The sequence below is a fragment of the Pseudonaja textilis genome, chromosome 2 (genome assembly GCF_049901715.1).
Source record: "Pseudonaja textilis isolate UNSWEBS1 chromosome 2, rPseTex1.2, whole genome shotgun sequence".
In the NCBI taxonomy this organism is placed as follows: Eukaryota; Metazoa; Chordata; class Lepidosauria; order Squamata; family Elapidae; genus Pseudonaja; species Pseudonaja textilis.
In genome coordinates this window covers 175025219-175048380 of record NC_141991.1, presented here as the reverse complement: position 1 = coordinate 175048380, position 23162 = coordinate 175025219, and the positions used below count along the sequence as shown (strand labels likewise).

The 23162-nt window shown below is 37.9% G+C and overlaps 1 protein-coding gene across 6 annotated transcripts in view; it reads left to right on the top strand.

Annotated features, from left to right (window-relative positions):
• KIAA1958 (KIAA1958 ortholog) overlaps window positions 1–14545 on the top strand; it is a 64368-nt gene extending 49823 nt beyond the window's left edge. For all 6 annotated transcript variants that reach the window (XM_087926523.1, XM_087926518.1, XM_087926522.1 and 3 more), the window contains one exon: window positions 12725–14545. In XM_087926523.1, the coding sequence (XP_087782649.1) occupies window positions 12725–13770 (1046 nt within the window). In that variant the 3' untranslated portion in view covers window positions 13771–14545. The remainder of the gene's footprint in view (window positions 1–12724) is intronic.
• Window positions 14546–23162: the final 8617 nt, after the last annotated feature.

Here is a 23162-nt window from a genome sequence, read left to right as displayed (position 1 = left end):
GTTGATTTAGGAATATTCACCGGTGAGACTACAGCACAGCTTATTATGATTAATGTAATAAAATATTTATTGCATATGATGTTTCATTTGTTTGTTTTTCGGTTTGCCTCCAATGATAACGTGCAAAAGCCGAGATGTTGCAATTGGAACCAAACTAGATATGATAGTTCAGGGGTGTCAAACTCAAGGCCCATGGGCCAGAGCCGGCCGGTGGGGTGCTTAGATCTGGCTCGTGGGGCTGCCCCGGAAGCAGCGAAGGATCAGCCCACGGTGCCTCACACAGGTGCCCCTAACATGAGTGATGTTCAGCTAACCACACCCACCCCATTCCCCCCAAGGTCAGTCCTGATGCAGCCTTCAATAAAATCAAGTTTGACACCCCTGTGATAGTTGCAGCCTGTCCATCTCCAGGCCAGAGGTCAATGCTTGCTTACATCTCCGTTTGCAATACAGGTGGTCCTTGATTTAACAACAATTCATTCAGTGACTGTTCAAAGTTCCAATAGCACTGGAAAAAAAGGGACTTACGATCATTTTTCACATTTACGACCACTGCAGCATGCCTGTGGTCCCATGATCAAAATTCCAAGGCTTGGCCACTGACTCATATTTCTGATGGTTGCAGAGTCCCAGGGTCATGTGATCCCCTTTTGTGACCTTCTGATGAGCAAAGTTAATGGGGAAACCAGATTCACTTAACAACTGCATTACTAAGTTAACAGCGGCAGCTATTCACTTAACAACTGTGGCAAGAAAGGTCATAAAATGGAGCAAAACCCACGCAACAAATGTCTCACTTGGCAGGAGTAATTTGGTCATATATTGACCCTACCTGTGATCTGGAAAGGCTTTGTTAATGAGAGATGAATTATCCCCTTGAATTTAACGTTAAGGTCATTCAATCGTTGCCCAGGTCATCTCTCATATTAGAAATGATTCTAATATGGGTTTGGGCAAAGGAAATGTATTTATTTATTTGTCAAGCAATTATAAGATTACAGGTATAAGTATAAACATAGTTATGAATACATGAAATTGATACATATAAGAAAAATAAAAAGAAACAATAGGACAGGGACAGTAGGCACGTTGGTGCACTCATGCACGCCCCCTACAAACCTCTTAGGAAAGGGGTGAGGTCAATAGTAGACAGTCTAAGGTTAAAGTTTTTGGGGTTTGGGGAAGAAAAAAAATTGTTTTGTCATAAATCAGTGGAAAGTGAGGTCATGGTAATTTCCTTTTCCTTTGTTCTCCCCCAATTTCTTTACTTCTTTTTGTTTGTTTGCATTCATGAAATAAAGGTTTGGAAATAAAACCTGCTGCCTTCAGGTAGGAAGGCTTTCTCAATATTTTTTTATGTTGCTGTTTTTCCATAAAACTTCTCTTCTTCTGCTTTTGGTCTTGGAAGTGGAAAACGAGGCGGATCAGAGAAGTATTTAAGTGAAAATAAGGGCAAGAGAAAAATGGTTAAAAAGCTCCTTCTTCAATCTAGCTCTCTTCCAAATCAAATTAACTTCTTTTGTTGCATAAACAACTGTAACAAAACCCTTTACCCAGTATATTATTGGAAGAATTTGATGTAATTCATTTTTCATTTTGCCTTAATGCTGCTTCTAATTGTTAAATATTGAGAAATCTTTTATTTTGGGTTCTATTTCTATTTTCTTTTCTACTCTATTTTATTATCTTCTCATCTTTCTCATCTTCTCATCTTTCCTACTTCCTTCTCCTATTGGTATCTTATGATTTATTACTTGTTGTTTGTATCTTATGAAGTATGATTGTATCTTATGATTTATGATCGATGACTTATCACTTTTTTGTTGTATGTACATTGAGAGCTTATCCACTGGAGACAAATTCCCTGTGTGTCTCATCATACTTGCCCAGTAAAGAATATTCCATTCCATTTATGTCAGAGTTCTGACAATAAAGGAGAACTATTTAACCACATGGACTCACAATATTATAAAATAAAATAATTAAAATCCATTAAAATGAAACAAAAGAAGTCAGATAAAATATAATTGCTTTATGAAACAGCAGATATGTATAAGAAAGGATCCACTGAGATAAAATGGTATTTATTATGTGGCAAAATTCAGCTGAGTGGTTGTAATTAGTATAGTCACTGGGAAGGAGTGGAGATTGTATAAGAGAAGTTGACCCTAGTTGGATCCTGACAAAAATTTCAAGAAATTGGGACATTTTTATTTGACTTAAGCAATTATTTTTCCTACGTTTTATCAACTGCTACAATGCCTCTTGAGAAAAATGTTGCACTCCCATGACATTTTGGGGCTAATAATATGGATTGTATGACTCAGTTTTGCCAATTTCGGTAACTTTTTAAAATAAATTATTGAGATCAAGAAAAGAAAACCAGCCCCCTCACAAATTTATAAATTTAATAACTAAAACAATTGTTCTTTCTATTATCTTCATGAAACTTCCAAAAGGAGGGTATCTCAGTATTCTTCTACTCAGCCAAGTTAATCCTCAAGAGCTTTTTTGGCAGGGCTTTCAGTTCCTAGATGTGTTTGGAGAGTAGCCATATAATCTCAATTATCCATGCTCCTTCAGCATTACCATCTCAGTGTTGATGAAGACCAAGATAGTGCTTCATTTATCTGTCTATGGAGATTCTTAGTCATCCAGGTCATAGTTGTCCCAAAGGTGCTTTTGAAAAAGGCAACTGGACTTTCTTTGTTTTTCCTTGAAGATGTTTTGTTTCTCATCCAAGAAGCTTCCTCAGCTTCTTCAGTTCATTTCAGAACTGAAGAAGCTTCTTGGATGAGAAGGGAAACATCTTTGAGGAAAACAAAGTCCAATTGCCTTTTGAAAAAGCAATTTTGGGTTTCATTTATCTGATTTATCCCTTTGTTTCTGGGGAGTATTTGCCCATTCATAGCAGATAGGTCATTTATGATGTACAGAGACCAACTAAAACTGTACCGTTTTCTCAATGGTCATCTATGCATTCATAAAAATTCACACATCTTTTCTTTAATATGTCTCCCTTTAATATGTCTCCCTTTAATACAGTGGTCCCCAACCTTTTTTGTGCCGCGGCCCGGTACCGGCATCACAAAAACATCCGCGGCCCGGTACCGGCATCAGCACGCATGGCAAGGCGAGCCGAGCGACCAGCCAGTCAGCCGTCCTCCGCTTCTCCCCGCCACCTTCAACTCCTCCTTTGTACCTGTGTCGATGGGCTTCACGACGGCTTTGGGACGGTCGTTCGGCTCGCCTTGCCTTGGGTGCTGAAAGAATCCTTGTGCCTTAGTTTTGTTCAAAGCCACCACCCCCCGATGAAACTAAGGTGCGAGGATTCTTTCAGCAACCAAACGCCACTTTCTACCCGGAAAAGCTCACTGGAAGCACTTTTTCATCAAAACAAGATGGCGGCGCATAGCAAACCGGCGGCCCCATAGGAAATGTTCCACGGACCGGTACCGGTCACGGCCCGGTGGTAGGGGACCCCTGCTTTAATATGTCTTCCAGGTAAGTATTCCTGGAAGAGTTTTGAAGTTGGAAACTAAAAGAAAAAAAATCTTAGAAGCATGTGCTTCTTGACTAAAAATCTGCCTTAACTCTTCAAGATTTCAAAATGTGTCTCTATGCAGGTGTATTACCTGAAGAACTGAAGTTCCTGATAAACAACTTGGGTTGTTGTTGTTTTTTTGAAAGGAGATCCAATGGTTTCCTAGTTACAAGAGATCTTTAATTCATAAAAGATATAATATCCTCACTGCAGATGCGTCATTCATCTTTACTAAACAAGAATAAGAAGCTATAACACATTTGATTTATGTTGTGACAAGCCCTTCTATAAAGATGTGATGACTGTTTAGCACATTTCACACTTATGTCTAAACAGGGCCTGCTTGGAATGATACATTGTCAGTCAAAATTCTGATGATGTGAACAGCTACAAAATAATTGCTGGATGTGTATAAAATACTCTGATGTACACACATTCTAGAGGCATAGGTGCTGAAGCACAAAATTATATTCACCTAAAGGCTATGGTGCAATTATGTTTGTATGGACCACATTTGCAGACTTAGCTTCTTTGGGTGAGCAAATGTTTCCTTAAAATTAAAACATATTGATTCTGAAAATGATTACATACTATTGTTTAGTTTAGTTTACTTTATTGTCATTCCACTTCGTACAATAAAATTAAATGCCATCTTCGGTGTACATTATGACTATGAAAATAAGCACAAACACACATCCTTCACATTCTATACAATTGAATTGAAAACCCCTGATACTGCATTAATATTGCACTATACAATAGAATTCAGAAGAGCTACTGTCCTGGGATAGAAGCTGTTTTTCAGCCTATTTGTCCTTGTTTTTATTATTCTGTACCATCTACCAGAAAAAGGGTTCCCAGGGTAAGATGAATCTTTGAGAATGTTTTGAACTTTCTTAAGGCAGCGGGAGTTATAAAGCTCTTCCAAAGAGGGGAGAGGGCAACCAATGATCTTTTGGGCAATGACATTAACCCTCTGGAGTGCTTTCCTATCTGTCACTGTGCAATTGGCAAGCCATACACAGGTGCAGTAAATTAAAATACTCTCTATGGTGCAGCGGTAGAAGGTCACCAGCAGTTTTTCATTCAGTTGTTGTTTTCTGAGAAGTCTCAGTATGCCCATATAAGACTACTGTTTCAGCATTGGCTTTTGGTGGGCTTCCAGATACAATTTATGGTGCTGGTTATCAGCTAACATGCTCTTCATGGCACAGGACCTGGTTACTTACAGGACAGTCTCTCTCTAATCCATTTTTAAATTAAATTTATATACCTCTCATTTCCTGTTGAAACAGCTCTAGGGAGCTTACAAAATGATAAAAGAATAAATGTAAAAACAATTAAAATTAATAAGAATTAAGTAGAGACTAAAAAATAAGAGGACGAACAATATGGAAGTAGGATCTGCTTTTAGGTTCCTTTTAAGAAACAGTGTTGTTTAGTGGAAACCCAAAGTCAGCCATCTCTGTCATGGTGCCCACCATATGAGGAACATTCCACCTGCGACTTACCTAGCCCCAATCCCGTTGCCCTTCAGTAAAGTCTTAAGCAGGGGTGGGATTCAAAATTTTTAACAACCAGTTCTGTGGGCGTGGCTTAGGTGGTGGGTGTGGCTTGGTGGTCATGTGACTGGGTGGACATGGCTTGGTGGTCATGTTATTGGCTGGCCGTGGCCAACTCAATATCACTTACATCGAGGCATGCATCTCCTCGCCTGGCCTCTCATGGCTGTAGGGATGCTGCAACACTTGTAAGTGTGAAAAATGGTCATAAGTCACTTTTTTTCAGTGCCATTGCAACTTTAAATGGTCACTCCACACAAGCAAAGTACCAGCAAAGGATGAGAAAAAAACTCCATAGATGTTCCTGAGACAGGAAGTCTAGTCCTGCCAAGAATATAATAAGCGTTAACGGAGAGGCAGTTTCTGTAAGCAACACCAGAATGTTTCCTTCCTGCCTCCTTACAGGATTAGGCCAGTAATTTCTTCTAACAACCGGTTCTCCAAACTGCTTAGAATGTTAACAACCTCTTTCTAGCAAATAAGTGCGAACTGGTAGAATCCCACCCTTGGTCTTAAGGTCCTAGCTGTTCATCCAAGCCTAAGTCCAGAATGTGTAACAAGCTTGATCTGTATGATGGTTGTATAATCTGTATAATCCTTGGCTTAGCATTGAATTCATTTTTGTTATTTCATTTATTTGTGTGAATGTTCTTGTTTAAAATTGTTGTTAGATGCTTAGAATTATGTGCTGAGATTAGTGGCTATATACTATGAGTAAAATAAATAAATAAAGTCATGTTAGTATCAACCCATATGAGGTTTTTCAATAAGTTTAAGTCTTATTTGCTAATGATTAGGAACAACTTATTGTGCATGATAATCATTTGCTATATAAATAGTTCTCTGTCTCTTATGCAGCAAGAACGATAATATTATCAATATACAATGCACATATCTTAGAAGTTTAGTTTAATAGGACTTAACATCATTTTGTAAATATATAGTACTAGCTGGATATCCATGCTTCATGACGACACTATGTGATTGGGCTATGCAGGAGAAATCCGGTTCACAATCCATTGGCTCAGTGGTGGTCGGTGATTGAAACACATAAGGGAATATCACTCCTGCCACCTTGAGTCCAGAAGCAGTTCCATAGGTGGAAGGCATAGACATTTTGATGAGGTACCGATGTTTAGTACTGTAAGGAGCCCTAGACCACTCCTGAGTGAACGAGTGGAACGTCTGCCAGTTTGAGCTGAGGTAACGGAATGTGAGGCAACTGGCAGTGATCGGGCTATGCAGGAGAAATCCAGTTCACAATCCGTTGTCTCAGTGGTGGTCGGTGATTGAAACACATAAGGGAATATCGCTCCTGCTACCTTGAGTCCAGAAGCAGTTCCATAGGTGGAAGGCATAAACATTTTGGTGAGGTACTGATGTTTAGTACTGTAAGGAGCCCCAGACCGCTTCTGAGCATTCCAGTACCCTCTGATGTTCTGCCGTGGAGAAGATGGCTATTATATCAATATACCTCAGTGCGATGCAAAGACCAGGGGTCCTCTCAAGAAGACCATGTCTGCTGCTGACTTCTACAGCTACAGGATAATGGAGCGTGATAGTGAAGAATGCTACCTACAGCTGTTCCGCAACCTTGTGAGGCAACTGGCAGTTGGAACAGAGTTTTTCTCAGGTGGGGAGGGAGTAGAATTCCTTAGCATCAGGAGCATCATTATTAAGTAATGATCTGATGGTCATTTTAAAAAAAAATCCTTTCTTAGCAAGCACCTAGAAGCTAAGAGGAACATATGTGCCAAATGTCAAGTTTGTAGACTTTCGTGATGAGTGAGTGGTATTTGTCTTTTATATATAGAGAAGATAGATTGCAACATAATGCATATTGCTAGTTAACTATGATTCCTGAATGAACTACAGGGAAAGTTGTACTTGTTAAATAGCAGACCTGTTATTTTCTCTACTAATTTATTCTAGTTGTATTGGCTGTAGAAATATTTATATGGATGCTTACTTGGAAGTTAGTCCTTTCAGCAAACTTTAACCCCAAATATATATATGTGTAGGATTGTACCCACAGAGCAAATCCCTAGGGAGTTTCCTTGGAAATAGCAGGGGTAAAAATCTACATATATGAGTCCAGATTGCAGTTTTCATAACACATAATATGATGTACATATACTTCTAGTAATACCGATATAAAGAAAGTGGGAAACCCATTGATAGCCATTGGAAAGATATACAATATTTCAATGTGTATGCCAATGCAATGTTGTTCTTGTGCCAACATACAGTGCACATAATCCTCAATTTACAACCATTTGTTTAGTGACTGTTTGAAGTTACTGCAGCATTGAAAAAAAATGACTTAGGACCACTTTTCACACTTACAACTGTTGCAGTAAAATGAGGCAAAATCCACTTAACAACTGTTTCGCTTGGCAACAGAAATGTTGGGCTTCATTGTGGTCATAAGTCAAGGACTATCTGTAATATGACTCTTTTGTAAGTAAACATGCAGTCATTTTCTCTATGTTTGTGCTAAGCTAAGAGTGTAGCTCTGTGTCCAACTCCACTCAAACTCAGAGAAGATGCATTCTCACGGAGGATACTATTTCGAACACAGAAGTGGCTTAACAAAAGTCAGCATGCAAAATCGGAGCCCATAATGATACCGAGAGCTTGTTTTAGAGTGAAAATAGGACAAACTTCCTAAAGCTATTTTAGTCATACCCTCCCGATAATAATGCATTGCGGTAGCTGACTTTATTTGAAAAAACATTTAATCCTTGTCACAGTGATCAACATTACATCTGATGTCTAGTCAAAACAGATGACACGTAAATTGCAGCCCTGTCAACATTTCACAAAGAGAAGGAAGTTAACTGGAATGGAGCAGAGAAAAGAATTTTTTTTTCTTTTTGACCTACTTGCCTTGCATTCCACCGTTTTATGTGTATCCCTCATCTTCCTGCTGTCAGTGAAGCGAGAGAATCAGACTGCCAGAAGAAATCACTGCAATGTCTCTGTCTAATTTTGAATGCAATTTTGCATACAGAGGAACGTTAATGTGTTCAGTTTAATAGTGTTTTGGGGTATGACCCAATCCCAAGAAAAAAACCAATATCTAATTTGGTTATAAATCATAGGTAGAAATGTGAAACTTGCTTAGGAATCCTGGCTTGTTTTTAATCCTGGCTTGCTGTTACCTGGATTTTCATATGCTATGTCATAATGTGATGTATTTTACGTACAAACAAGCCGTTGTAATGTAAAAATCAGGTTTCACATTGTGTCAACTTAATGACTGTGGCTATCCAAAAGGCAAGATTAAAACTGTGACTTGGCATGATGTATAAAGAAATTCATAATGTTCTCACTCTTTGCCTTGATACTGTAGAAGCACTGGTGAAAACAAACTAGAAAAGTGACAGGAAAAAATATATAACTAATTTGACAACCAGCAAGTGTGACTAGCTGCTATCTAATGCTCATCAGGATTTTCACAGCCTGGTTATGGAAGCCCTGAGAAAAGAAATAAAAAAGAAGCAGGAAGAGACATTAGTTTAAGGAAAACAAACATAGAACTCAAAGTAGTTTATATATTTTCATAAATCGTTTAAAAACAAGTTTTTTTAAAAAAAAATAAAGTTTTTTATTTTTCTAAACAAACACAGACAAAACAACACACAAAAACATAAAATCATCTTTCAATTACATACAGTGTGTCGACTGGTTGCAATTCTTTTGTGCTACGTGTCCATAGTCATCCTTCACAAGTCCCATAAATTCTCATATTTTCCATTTTATGTGTGTGTATATATACATACATACATACATATATATATATAGTATTATCATTATGGTTCTTTCATTTAACAATAACTATTCGTTCCACCACTTCATATAGATATTCAACATTTTAAACCAAGATGTAATATAACTTCCATTGCCACTTCATCTAATAAAAAATACATTCTTATATCATTTTCTCTTAAATTCTATTATTTTTATATTGTAAAGTTATCTATAAAAGATATCATTTCCACACTTTTTTTTCTAACCATTGATAAAATAAATCCCATATCTTATAATATTGCTTATCTTCTTGTTCTCTAATTTCAAATTTCAATTTACTCATTTCAGCACATTCCACTATTTTCTTAATAACTTCCTCCTGTGTTGGTATTTTCTCATTTTTCCAAATCTTTGCAAATACAATTCTAGCTGCTGTTAGTACATTCACAATCAAACATATCAGTTCTCTACTGTATATCTCTGGTACAATACCCAATAAAAATATTTCTGGTTTAAAATCAATATGACTTTTTGTCATTTTTTCCAACCATGTGTGGATTGTAGTCTGATATTTTTTCGCCTCTGCACATGTCCACCACATGTGGTATAATGAGCCAGGTATCTGCTGACATTTCCAACATTTTTCGGATTTATTCTTAAACATTCTTGCTATTCTCATTGGGGGAAGATGCCACTTGTAAAACATCTAAAACAAATTTTCTTTATATGCAGTTGACATTGTCATTTTATAATTTTGAGACCATAGTTTTTGCCATCTCTCTAGGTCAATCCCATATCCAAAATTTTTCCCCCATGCAATCATTGTTTCTTTAACTTGTTGTTCTTCTAATTTAACCTCTAATAAATATCTGTATAATTTCTTAATCACCTTTTCATCAGTACCTGTTAAAATTTTATCCAAAGCATTCAATTTATCATAAAAACCTTCTGTATCATATCTAGAATGCATTTGGGCATATGAAAACCAATTCATCCTTATACCTTGTTGCTCCAGTTCTTGCAGATTTAAGTTCACCCTTTTCATTCGTAATTTCGCCATATCTAACGGTTTGTTCCATTTTATATATCACTCGTGGAGTTCAAGTCCTGTCTTGGACATGAAAGCCAGCTGGGTGATTTGGGGCCAGTCATTCTCTACTCAGCCCAACTCATGTCACAGGCTTGTTGTTCTGTGTTACATATGTTCACTGCCTTGAATTATTTGTAAACATAATAAAGGTGGGATACAAATAAATAAATAAAAATATAAAAAGCTGTATTAAGTATAATTTTATTCTTCTTCATCCAGTTTATCACTGATATCAAACTTGAATAATTTCTTAAATGGCAACCATTGGGAATTTATGCCACAGTGTGTACGTCCTAGGTATGTCATTTTGAAAAAGGGAAAAACTTAATATTCCAAGTTTTTAAAGTGAGGCCTATCCACCTTGGGAAAGCTGTTCTACACGCTGTTATTGAGGAAAAAATGCTAGAAATGAAAGCTCAGTTATCTGACATCACCACCCTTTTGAAAATTAAATGAAGAACAACTCAATAAATCTGAGTCCCAGCAAGAGCACTTACAGTCCTAAGATTATTGATCCAGTTTAGTTTCAAATATACTAGTCTGTGTGAGATGTGAATACGAAGACATCCCAATAGTACCTCAAAGCCAGAGGTGGTATTCAGCAGGTTCTGACCAGTTCTGGAGAACCGGTAGCGGAAATTTTGAGTAGTTCGGAGAACCGGCAAATACCACCTCTGACTGGAGATTTTACAGTATCCTTCCCCTGCCACACCCACTGAGCCACGCCCACAGAACCGGTAGTAAAAAGACCTTGAATCCCACCACTGCTCAAAGCCAGCTCCCACCAACCTAGCATTGTGTAGATAAATTGCTCTAACAGTCCCTGGAATTCCCCTCCATAAAATATTGGTTAAAAATAGAGCATAAATCATCTGATTACATGGAAGAGAGGAAAAATGACACTTTTATGGGGATACAATGACTGTTCCTGTTCCTCTTTTAAATTTTAAAAGGAACTGAATTATCTGGCAGATGAGGAAAGAAGCCGTCTTTAGTCCTACGTTGTGAAATTGGCAATAGTATTCATTGAGGTTTCTGTGTATAAACTAATAGCTTGTCAGTCCTTCAAGAGAACCAGGATCAAGAAACTGAAGCAGCAGAGATTGTAAGAATGGCCTTTTTTCGTTGCAAAGTAGAAGAACTGAATCTAAAAAGCCGGCCAGAATTTCTCTCTGTCCTGTCTTCTAGCAAAGTCAATTAAGTCAGGGTTATTTTGAGTTTCTTTCTTATGCATTCCACTTTCTGAATCATCTTTTTTCCCTCGTTTAATGTTTCATTGCTCCCTTCCTCCTTCTCAAGGTTTTTTTTTTCACATGGTAGCTTTCAGGAAGAGGATTTTTTTTCATTGGGAAACAAATGGAAAGAAGAAAAATAGAGTCATAGGGCTGGAAAGGACCTTGGAGGTCTTCTAGTCCAACCCCTGCCCGGGGCTGGAGTCCTTATTCCATCAACACCCACAACTCCAGAAGGCAAGTTGTTCAGTCCTCCCCCCTCTTGATACATCTTGATCTTTGTCCATATCTGTAGGCATTTTGTTTAGTTGTATTCCTAAAATTTTATTTAGTTGTATTCCTATATCTGGCAATAGGCACAGAAACTCTGTGAATCAGTTGACTGATGAAGAGATGCTTAACTAAACAGGAAAACTGAGGAGTGCATTTTTTGAATTATGATGAATAGGTCTGCTTATTTGTTTTGATATTGACACTGATTAATTGATTACTATTTTATCTTAAAGCAATGAAAGGTAGAATGGAATATGAATGAATAACTATTAAGCCCCTAGTTTCCCAGAAAATTGATTCCTTAACTTGCTAATGGCAGCCATATATGACAGGGTACTTAACTAGTATTTGGAGAGTCCGTATATCCCTTTTAAGGATATTGAAATCAATAAATGAAAACATCTTTTCTCACAGAGATGAATATGGTAAATTACTCTGAACCAGTAAATGCTCTGGGATCTTTTGCAGTGTTTATTCGAAAATGAACACAAATCTGATCTATGTGGGCAGCCTTTTAAATAGTTTTTCTAGGACTCTAAAGAGAAAGATATCACATCTTTGTTAATTTTCAAAGCAATTTCTTACTTGTAAATTGCTAAGTGTAAATTGTTTGTTAACAGACAGAAAGCTTTTCTAAATTGATCATTAGTCAAGAGCACCCAACATGGTAACTCAGTCTCTGCGGATATGAATTGCTTACAGTTTTGTCCTTTGTACAAACAGTCCACTGTCCTGGACTTGCTTAAAGAATGTGAATTGTTTGTAAATTAACACATTACATTAATATGTTTTAATACCCAAACGATCAGCTTATTTAGCATGTTATAAAATGCTTTGATTAAAAATATATAAACAACACATGGGACCAGTACAGCCTCTGATTTCACAAATGAAATGGTTCAGTAGTACTTCCTTAATTGGACCTTTCCACTCAACAGTGGAATCGGTGTAAAATATTTTCTATTTTCTAGATTCTTCCAAAATGCAGACCAACCTATATCTCAGAGTTTTCTCCCTACAAATAACATCTGTAAATTAAATATGTGCCAGTGAGTTGAAGAATATATATTAAGTTTTTTTTATATCCTTAGTAACATCATTTGTGAAACAGAAGTTGGCTGTCCATGCTTGACAGGTATGTAATGTGTAATACCTTTGTGATCTTTGTGAACATGTTGATTTCTATTTTGTTTTAAGGAGAAACATAATTTGAGAAAAAAATATGCATCCTTGAGTTTGTTCTCATATATCATTCTTTTGCTTCTCCCAGACCAAGATGAGAGAGCTGCCGAACTTAGTAGAGAGCAAAATGAGAAAACTATTCGCAGTACCCAGACAGCTCTCCGAAACTTCAGAGAGTTTCTCATCTCTAAGTATCCTTCAGAAACCAGAGAGATCTACATTATTCCGTGCAAAGAATTAGATGCTTACCTAGCATCCTTTTTTGTTGATGCTCGGCAGAAGGATGGTTCAGAATATGAGCCAAACAGCTTGGCCAACTACCAGTGTGGGCTGGAGCGGTATCTCAAAGAGCATCGATACGGATACAGCATCACCCGAGACAAGGAATTCAAGAGGTCTCAAGAAGCACTGAAGCAGAAGCAGATGGAACTGAGGTGCAAAGGCAAAGGCAACAAGCCCCACAAATCCATGAAGCTTACTTTTGCCGATGAGCTGATTCTCCGCAAAAGAGGCCTGCTAAGCCGATATAATCCCGAGGGTTTGCTGAATCTTGTCTGGCTCAACAACACAAAGGCCTTTGGCCATTGTACTGGCTTCCATGGGTCGACTCTCAAATGGGGGGACATTAGACTTCGGGTGACAGAGACCGGCTTAGAATACTTGGAATGGATGGGCCAAGATGGCAGTGACGGGAACGCCAAGATTAAGAGGACAGGCACAGATTCCAGAGTGTACGCAACTCAGCACGCACCGCAGACTTGCCCCGTGCAAGATTACAAGGAATACGCGCAAAGGCGACCCCCCGCGATGCGGTACGAGGATGCCCCTTTCTACTTATCCATTAAGCCAGTTGTTAATCTAGCTGCGTTACACTGGTACAATTGTCAGGCCCTAGGTAAGAACAAACTAGCCAAGATGGTCAAGACTATGTGTGAGAAAGGGAATATTCCCGGGAGGAAGACCAACTTCAGTGTGTACCAGAGCTGCAGCACCCTCTCGGAAGCCCAGAGTAACCAGCTGGTGCTTATCTGCAACAACCTAAGCCAACAGGCTGCTCAGTCTGTAGCAAGCCATTCTAGCGCTGGCAACTTCATAATGTCTGCGTCTTATGACTCTTCTTCAGATACAACTTGAAAGGACGCTCAGCGACTCAGAGACCATGAGGTGCTTGAAACTTTGATGTTCGGTAACATGCATTGTCTGTGATTCTACAGTTCTCATCAGAATCCCCTTTCTCCAGTGTCAAATCCCATTATCGAAACGTTTATATATACATACATATCTAAATATATATTTTTCTTTTTATGAATATGTGAATAGAAATAGCGCAGCCTAATTTATATAGTATTTCTTAATGCTGATGGTGAAAAAAGAGGCATATTTATGGGGTGCTAATTTAATGGCTGATTATAAAACTGGAAAAATATTTTCAGGCCATCCCTAATTTTAGCATTACCCACATTTTAAACTTTAAGTCAGTGTGAAATTTGATTAACTGTCACTTCTTTCCGAAGCAAGATGCGAATTATAATGTAAGACAATCTTGACCCATTCTTTATTTAAAAGCCCATATGACCAAATAGATATGGATATGATTTAAAGTTGATATGTTCGGTGAAGTTCTTTGAAGGCATCACGAATAAGGGCAAACGTTTGGAATTGCCTTTATACCATTCAGCAAAGCTTTCATTGCTTTTGAAAAGTGCCCCATCTTCATTTTGAAAAGTAGAATCATCCTCAAATTCTCAAGCCTTTTACAAGTGTGGTATAAATTTGGTATGTGAGAGAATGAAGGCAGGAATATTTTTCTACTTTGTTTAGTTCTTTTTGTAGTTCAGCTAGATTTTTTTTTTTAAAAAAAATTGTGTTGATGAGGCTATGGAGAAGGAAAAGAATAAAAAAAGGATTGTTATTTATTGCAGTGTTTTCTGTTTACGGTTTAGGTCCCTAAATGTCAGTTATGGCAGCTAAGAAAAAAAGAAAAAGAAATTTCTAACAAAATAGTTGTTTAAAAATAAAAGTACTATTAATTAATATGCAAAAGAAAAATCATGGCAAAAAGGAAGTGTTAATTTTGGAAGGCTTGTCTTTTAGTACTTTCTGTCTAGCCGCTTCATTTCCATGGGTTTTAAACATGTTTTTGAACATTGGACTACATTTTAATTTGCTGCATTGAATAACTACAATCCAAAATAGTCTGGCTGATTTAAGATTGCTTAACTCTACTGGATTGTGACCCCTCCACAATGGTGGAGCTCCACGATTGGGATAGCTCCACAATTAATTAGCAATAACTGCAACACCCATACTTCATGAGTACATTGTGTAATTGTGGATTGCGTGGCAAGGTGCAGGAGAATGGGCAAGAAATTGCCGATCGGCTGTTTCAATGCTCTCTAACTCAAAGGAAGGAAAAACCTGGAAGATCAATAGTTGCACTAACGGGCATGGACTGCAAAAATCCAGATGATTACTTGATGGCAGCAAAAAGAAAAATTAGAATAGATGCATCTTTGATGCAAAATAAAAGAAACAGCTTGTCTATGCCTTTCCCCCCCACCCCCACCGCCCCCAAAAAGAAGGCTATAGAAATATCCCTACATGGTCAGGGTTCCACAGTGGGTCACCGTGATACATTTCTTGATAGAGGCAAGAGAAAAGCACTTACTGATTTGTTTATAAAAATATGGACTTGTGCTATAATCGTATCAGAGAATTGGGGCAATACTTTAAAGCTCTTGTAGATTTCCTCCCAACCCATCCATTTTGGGCATTAAAATGGAAGAAGAGTTGCGGATATTATTAAACACTTGATTAGTGGGTTGCTGGGAAGTAGCATTTGCTGTCCATTTTATGCAATAAAATATCTTAAACAGGTCCTGGGGACAAGTGAATGTCATCTGTTCACTCTTCATAAGAGAATCATGTAGTTAAATTCAAAGCGTTGCTTTAGCTTATAAAAACTGGGAGGATGTGTCTTGTTCTGTCTATGAATCCTCTTTCACGGTGATAAACAAATCTTATTTCAAATTATGCATTCCTAATTTCTGCTAGCATTTATCTGACAAGAAATGAATCTTCCTGTAGCAGCTCCTTCCTTGCATACTAACCTTCCCTTTCCTCTCCTGTAAAGTAATTACTTATTCACAGCAATTTGTACTTGTCTTCAGCCAGAAAGGCATCTAAAGTGACTTACATATTATTAATTTTAAAATGGCATCATCCCCATTAAATTACATAAATCAGACAAAAGTGATGGGAATAAAAGAAAAGGAGCTAACTTCGCTTCGGATCTCTTGTTAGCTGGAGAAGATGGAGCCATTCCGGCAGTCGTGCCACAAGTCTGATTCTGTCAAGTTTTTCTTCTCCCTGAATTGTTTTCATTCCCGTTGACCGTTGTAGTTTAATGGTCATGCTTGCTGATGATTGAATAACTAGCCAGAATGAAAAGTACATGGAAGGAAGAGGAAGCTGATGGAATTGGCCTGGAATGGTACAGATAGAATGGCTCTTTAAATAATTTAGGAGCCAATTGCTAAATGCCAAAATAACGACTTCATGAGGTTGGTAGTGTCATGGTTTAAAGATGGTTTTCTGTCTCAATTCCTGGATAACTTGCCACTATTGAAGGAAGCATGAATTCTGCTTTCTATCCCTGAAAAATATAAGTCTATCTCTCCATTGTCTGAAGCACATCAACATTTTCCTGTAAGATAGCGATCCTAAACATATCAAAATCTTTTCAAGAGAATGGATGAAGAAAAAAAATATCAGAATTTTGGAAATGGCCCCCGAGTGAGGCAGGTTTAAACCATCTTTTGTTATATCGCAGTTAATCTCCCCCTCTATTCCAGCAAAGTCCAAGGAGAATTTAGCTACATAACATAGCCTGGGTTGTGGTTGTTTTTATTTTGGAAGGAAGTCAGGTGAGTATGACTGGAAACAGATGCAACTGGACCTGCAAATTTCACATTGGTATAATTTTTTTTTGACAAGATGGCTGGGTAGCACTTCAACTCAGCAATGGAGGAAGAACTCGTGATTGTACATTGTGGTCAGTTGTCCTTTAAAACGTGAGTCTCATATTTCTTAATGGCCCTCTATCCCTTAAGACAGGGGTGTCAAACACAATTTCATTGATGGCTGCATCAGGGCTGTGGTTGATTTCGGGGGTGGGGGGTGGCCAACTGCGTGGGGTGGCCAACTGGCATAGCCAGCTTGACGCCACTCCCCAAACTGCTGGCATGTTTCCTCTTCACACTGGGTAGACTGGGCCAAAGCGATGTGGACCAGCCCCTTACATTTTCCAGGACAGCCCTGTTGGCCAGGGGTGGGATTCAAAATTTTTTACTACCAGTTCTGAGTGTGGCTTGGTGGGCGTGGCAAGGGAAGGATACTGTAAAATCTCCATTCCCTCTCCACTCCAGGGGAAGATTACTGCAAACTCCTATTCCCTCCCTACCTCACTAACCTGCGTTCCAGCTCTGTTCTCCTGTGCAGGGCAACAAAAGAAGACCCAGCCAATCAGCTGGGACTTGGGAGGCACAGAATAGATGGGGGGTTGGGGCCAGTCAGAGGTAGGATTGGCCGGTTCTTCAAACGACTCAAAATTTCCGCTACCGGTTCTCCAGAACTGGTCAGAACCTGCTGAATACCACCTCTGGATGCAGTAGTAAATTGTGAGGTTGCATGACTGCCCTGATCGATGACACAGTTCTGGCACTTCCAGTTGCAGCCCTAGGCAAACCCCTGCAGTGTGACGTCACATGCACATTCACAATTTCCTGCTGGCTTCCCGATAGACTTCACTTGTCAGAAGCTGATAATGAAAGTCATAAATCATGATCACGTGACTGCAGGACACTGTGGCCATAGTAATTGCAATATGGTTGCCAAGTGTCCAAATTGTGTCTGCAAGGACACAGTGGATGGACGCAAGTTCAAGGACCAGTTGTAAGTCTCTTCCTCTAGCACTGTCGTAAATTCAAATGGCTGCTGAATGAATAGCTATTAACTGAGGATTACCTGTACTAGCTAAAGGAGTATTAGTTAAAATGTCCGTGAACATTTTTTCTAGGTTTTTTTTTTTTTTTAAAAATCAGGCAATGATAGAATCAAGCCATTCTAAACTGTTTACAATCTACCAATAGGGACCAGACAGTGAGAATGTAACCTTGCTTAAAACTTGCTAGCCAATTACTAACTCCTGAGCTAGTGAGCAGCCTCTTTCCTTTTCCTTTAATTGTTCCCACATGCCTTGCTGACAAGTGTAATTGCTTATAGCCTTGTTCACTTGTGGCACCACTTTATGTATTACTTAACATTGAGGTTAATTGAAGGATGTTGGCAAGATTGACAAATGGCAGTATTTCTACTGAATCTGGTAGATACAAGCAAATGAACATATGCAGCTTTACTCTGGTCAGTACCTGAAATAACTTAGAAATTCACAAATGGAAAATCTTGGATCTGTTTTTATGCATTTCAGTATTGTATTGCTGGCCTTAGAAAATCATCAGAAGAGGAGATATTGCACAACATAAGAGCAAACATTTATTATCTAGTAACATCTATACATCCAACTGCTAGAGAAAGGGCACAGCTTTCAGGAAAGTTGAAAAGCCTGCAAACCTATTAACATTTTTCTAAGTCCTCTATTTAACATTACTTAGAAGTGGCCTACGTAAAATTGTGATGATGAAAACATCTAGCCATGAAAGAAAGGCAAGTATAAAGGGTACAGTATCTTTTATGGGCTGCAGAAGTCCAGAAAACCACTAGAGGGCAGGAAAGAAATACTCAAAAGTTTAGAAGAGAGCTAGTGTCATCTTCTGGTGATCAAGTAGATTTTTTTTAATTGGCTTCCTTTATAGAAATCTGTAGAACCTTTCTTAGATGTTCATCTATGAACAGTATGTTGGATCCTTCTGCTTTGTGCACAGCCAAACCTTTAGGAAATAAGCATAGTTTTTAATTACAGATTAATTTTGCATCAGACAATACAAATGCTCCATTAATATATTAGTTTTCTAAAACCGAGTTAATACATTGTATTGTTGTATTTTCTTATCCAAGGACAGGCAGCTAGTTGTTTAGGGAACAAATCTACGTACCAAAGCCATTTATCTATTTGTGACCATACCAAAATTCAATCAAGGGTATTAGATTTCCCCCCCTGTATTTCTATTCATGTTAACAGAAAAACATCTGATTATAAAAAGTATTCTGCATGGATATTAATTTACTTTGGGTAAATAAAGTATTGTCCTAGCTCTGCCTAAATAAATTATTTCAAAGCAATTTATGGAGACAATATAAGGGCATTTTTAACTGTATGGATCACTGGAAAACATGTGAGCATTAAAAACATGGGGGTTGGTTAGTCTAGTTCTTCCTAGTAGTTCTTAGCGCTAAAGATATCTTCAACATTTAAAAAAAAAAATCAGTGACATTTTGAGAGAAGGGAATATTAACAATAACAATTCTATGCATTGTGTAATCCAGTGGTATTCCTGTTAAATATGCATGCTTTATAGGTGCATTTGTGATATTTATAGGATGGGTCATTAACCATTGCTGCTATACACATCCATTGTAGCTTTAGTGGAGGAGGGTAGATAGGAATAGTGTTTGTTGACTGGGAGGTTGTGCAAGTCAACAGTTCCACAAAATATTATTTAATATCCATATGAGTGCCTCTTTTGAAGGAAAATAATATGTTATATTAGACACAGCGTGCCAAACTTTTAAATTGTGCTGCCCAACACAGGCAGTCGAAGAACATGAAGTGTGTATAATTACTATTCTGGGCACAAATGCTTATTTTTCCTACAAATAATTGAAGTAGCACTTTTGCAGTACAATCTTATGTATATTTACCATGTCACTCTAACCTTCCTATAAAATGGAACAGATATTAAAAAGAATAGAAGAATTTCTTGTGCTATGGCAGATGCTTGAGTTTATGAAGAGAAAAGATCTACTAATTTAGATGTTCTATCAGTGATGTACTCTTGATATGTCAAGAAACTATAGTGACATCCATTTTTGACTGCAGCATGGTGGAGATGGGTGATCAGTGTGGAGAAGAATCTTTTAGAATAAAAGAATAAAGAATAATCTTTGAGAATTTTATTATTTCTCCTGTCTACCCTAGTCTGTCTGGTTGCTCCACCCCATAGTTAATGGTGGAAGAAAAGAGTAAGAGAGAAAAAGAGGTATCTCTATTCCCTACCTCTTTAAACAGTAAAGTGGCAGATGGTTCATATGTTGGTGGTTTGAGTCAATCATGCAAAGTTAGCTTTACATTCATAGCCTATTTCATTTTACAGAACCTAGAAAATAAATGGTAAGTATTTAATTTGGAGGAAAGTGCTATAGAGAATGTTTAGCTCCTCACAAAAATACGATTTTAATGGAATCTTAAACAGGACATACTCCCAAGAGTGTACTTTGCAATAATAGTTCCTAAAGTTATTGCAAAACAATTTTCTCAACGTATTATTACGGGGTACTTTTATGCTAGGGATCTATAGCACCGTGGGCCAAGAATGCTGTTTTGTCAAACCAAATTGCTATGATCAAGCTCACTGTTTGGGACCCTGCAGAGATACATACTGTATTGTCATTTAGAACAAACTAAACTGAGTAGGATGGACAATGGCAGACTTGTTAGAAAACGGGGAGATTTAGAAGTACTTAACAGCTTCAGAATTAGAACATTGCTCGTAAAGAATAGTAAGCTTAGGGGATTTTGTTGCCATTTGTGTTCGGTTCATCCTATGGAAAATCAAAGCAGAACACAGACACACAGACACAGGGAGGGAGGGAGGGATATAGATATAGATATAGATATATGGCATTCAGCTTTGTTGGGGTATTTTCCCACGTCATTGTAGTTGTGCTTTTAAAGTCAAAACTTACAAGCAGATCTTCTTGTTCCACGTGTAGATCTTTGATCATTTCCAAGAAGTGTTATGAGTTTTGTACATGTGAAGCTACTGTTTCAGCATGGGGTTGTAGCTGTTTTGCTAAACACTTAGCAAAACAAAACACTAGCTAAACACTTAGCAAAACAGCTGATGATAACCATCCATTTATTCGGAGCCAAGCTGCACTAAAAGCCTCCAATACAGGAACACAATGTTGCCAGCCAACCAAGACAAAAAAAGCCACAAAACAGACAGAAGATATTAGAAACACCAATCAAGCAGAACACAACAAACTCCAAGACCAATAAACACAGACCAAGACTCCCAACCAATCAGGATGAAGAAAAAACCATTCTGGCACAGCAGTAGGCTAGCCCCAAATTTAAAACTGAAACAACTGTAAAAGTCTGACTCACAGACGAACACAATACAGAAGCCTGATGATGGCAGATGAGATTCTGCCGAAACGTTGCTACAACTTTAAAAGCACAACTATAATGACGTGAGAAAATACCCAAACAAAGCTGAATACCATACATACATACATACATACATACATACATACATACATAGAGACAGACAGACAGACAGACAGACAGACAGACAGACAGACAGACAGACAAAGCAATTACTCAATACAGGGTTAAACAAAAGAACCTCATGAAATGAGAGTCTTTGTTGATATTGGTGGCCATTTTTATATTGTTACGAGTATAACACAGAAGGTTTGGGACAACATCATATTTATTTGGAATTACCAGGTGTTTACTGGCAGTTATCAGATGTAAATGTTATAATTAATCACATTTTGGCCATTAAGACCTTTCTCAAGTTTTCAGGCTCCAGATTTTTTGGACTTTAATCTTCCCATCAGAAGAATATTAAGCTGGGAAGATTGCATTTTAACCCACTAGCCTACTGTGGGAAGTTGTGATTTAATTGTAGCTCCATAATGTGAATATAGCACATATGCTAAAAAAAAAAAGTATGTACAGTATAGCCACTCACAAGTTCCTTTGTTAATTTCCTACTGCTAAATGAATTGGGGTCATTAGATTGGGACTGAATGGCAATTTGCTAGTTTTGCAAAAAAGAAAAGCACGAGGACTGGAAGTAGCAACAAAATGAGATCTTCATCGCACGCTAAAGAAAATGTTTGCCATTCCACTTGCTTTGGGGGATTTCCTTCCCTCGTGTACCTGAACCTCTTTAACACCCTAATAAAAATTGTGTGCAATTTATTAAAAAACCAGGGAAGAGCTGTATTCCACGAAACAATTTTAAAATGTGTAACAATCTTTATGCAGACAATGATATGATTCTTGAAAGCAAAATGTAGCTTGTATGTTTGAATATTTTGTAAGACATTTTTATTTTGTATTGCCTAATGATGACTTCTTTTTTTCAACTTGTTTTTTTCTCCCTTGGTTCTATTAAAAAAATGATGGACATGAATTTTTTCCCCAAGTGGTTGATTTCTCTGGATGTATACTGTTGACAGCTGTTGTGTGTTACTGATGGTTTCAAAGGTACCTTAAATAAGCAGTCTTAAAATGTGTTAGATTTGCACCTTAATCTTGAGCTCATTTGTTTCTAAAGAGAATCCCCTCAAATGAATCCAACTAAAATAATGTGACAAAAACCTGAGATATATAGATGTATTAAATATTCATGTATTGAACAAAGGGCATAAAAAAGCTTCATTGATTCATCAGGCTCCCAATAGTATCTTTCGCTTATACAGAATGTTGAATGTCGTGTCTTTAAACCCAGAATTTCATAGTCTAAATTCAGAGTTATCCTTTCATAAGATGGTCAGAGGTTGGATATATCCAGGAAGGTTCCTGACAACCTCTGCTGTCTCCTCTTTAGCCAGAAGACACGGATGCCTCCTTTCTTTGAATATCCTGAAGAGAGGTGGTCTTCAGCATGTTCTGACCAGTTCTGGAGAACCGGTAGCAGAAATTTTGAGTAGTCCGGAGAACCGGCAAATCCCACCTCTGACTGGAGATTTTAGTGTCCTTCCCCTGCCACGCCCACCAAGCCACGCCCACAGAACCGGTAGTAAAAAATTTGAATCCACCACTGATCCTGAAGGAGATAGCAGACACGAATGTATTGTTCCAGCTGCAACAAGAGGCCAAACCCTTTTATCAGAAGTGGTAGAGCAAGAAACAGCAGCCCAACATTCTTAATTCCTTGAGTGGCTTATTTGCTAGAGAACACAATCTAACGTTTGATTGTCTTGTATCTGATTTATTCTTCAGCCTTCTTTAGAGATAAAAGAAAAAACTTTACATGGTATTAGTTCTTGTGAGAAGTTGACCGTATAAAACTTTTAATTGGCTATACCAATGTTATAACCATGAATTCCTGCTCAAAAGTCTCTCCCATGGAGCAATAGCAATAGCACTTATATACCACTTTATAGTGCTTTACAGCCCTCTCTAAGCGGTTTACAGAGTCAGCATATTTCCCCCAACAATCTGGGTCCTCATTTTACCCACCTCAGAAGGACGGAAGGCTGAGTCAACCTTGAGCCTGGTGGGATTTGATCTGCCAAATTCAGTTTAGCAGTCTCGCTGTCCCTGTCTT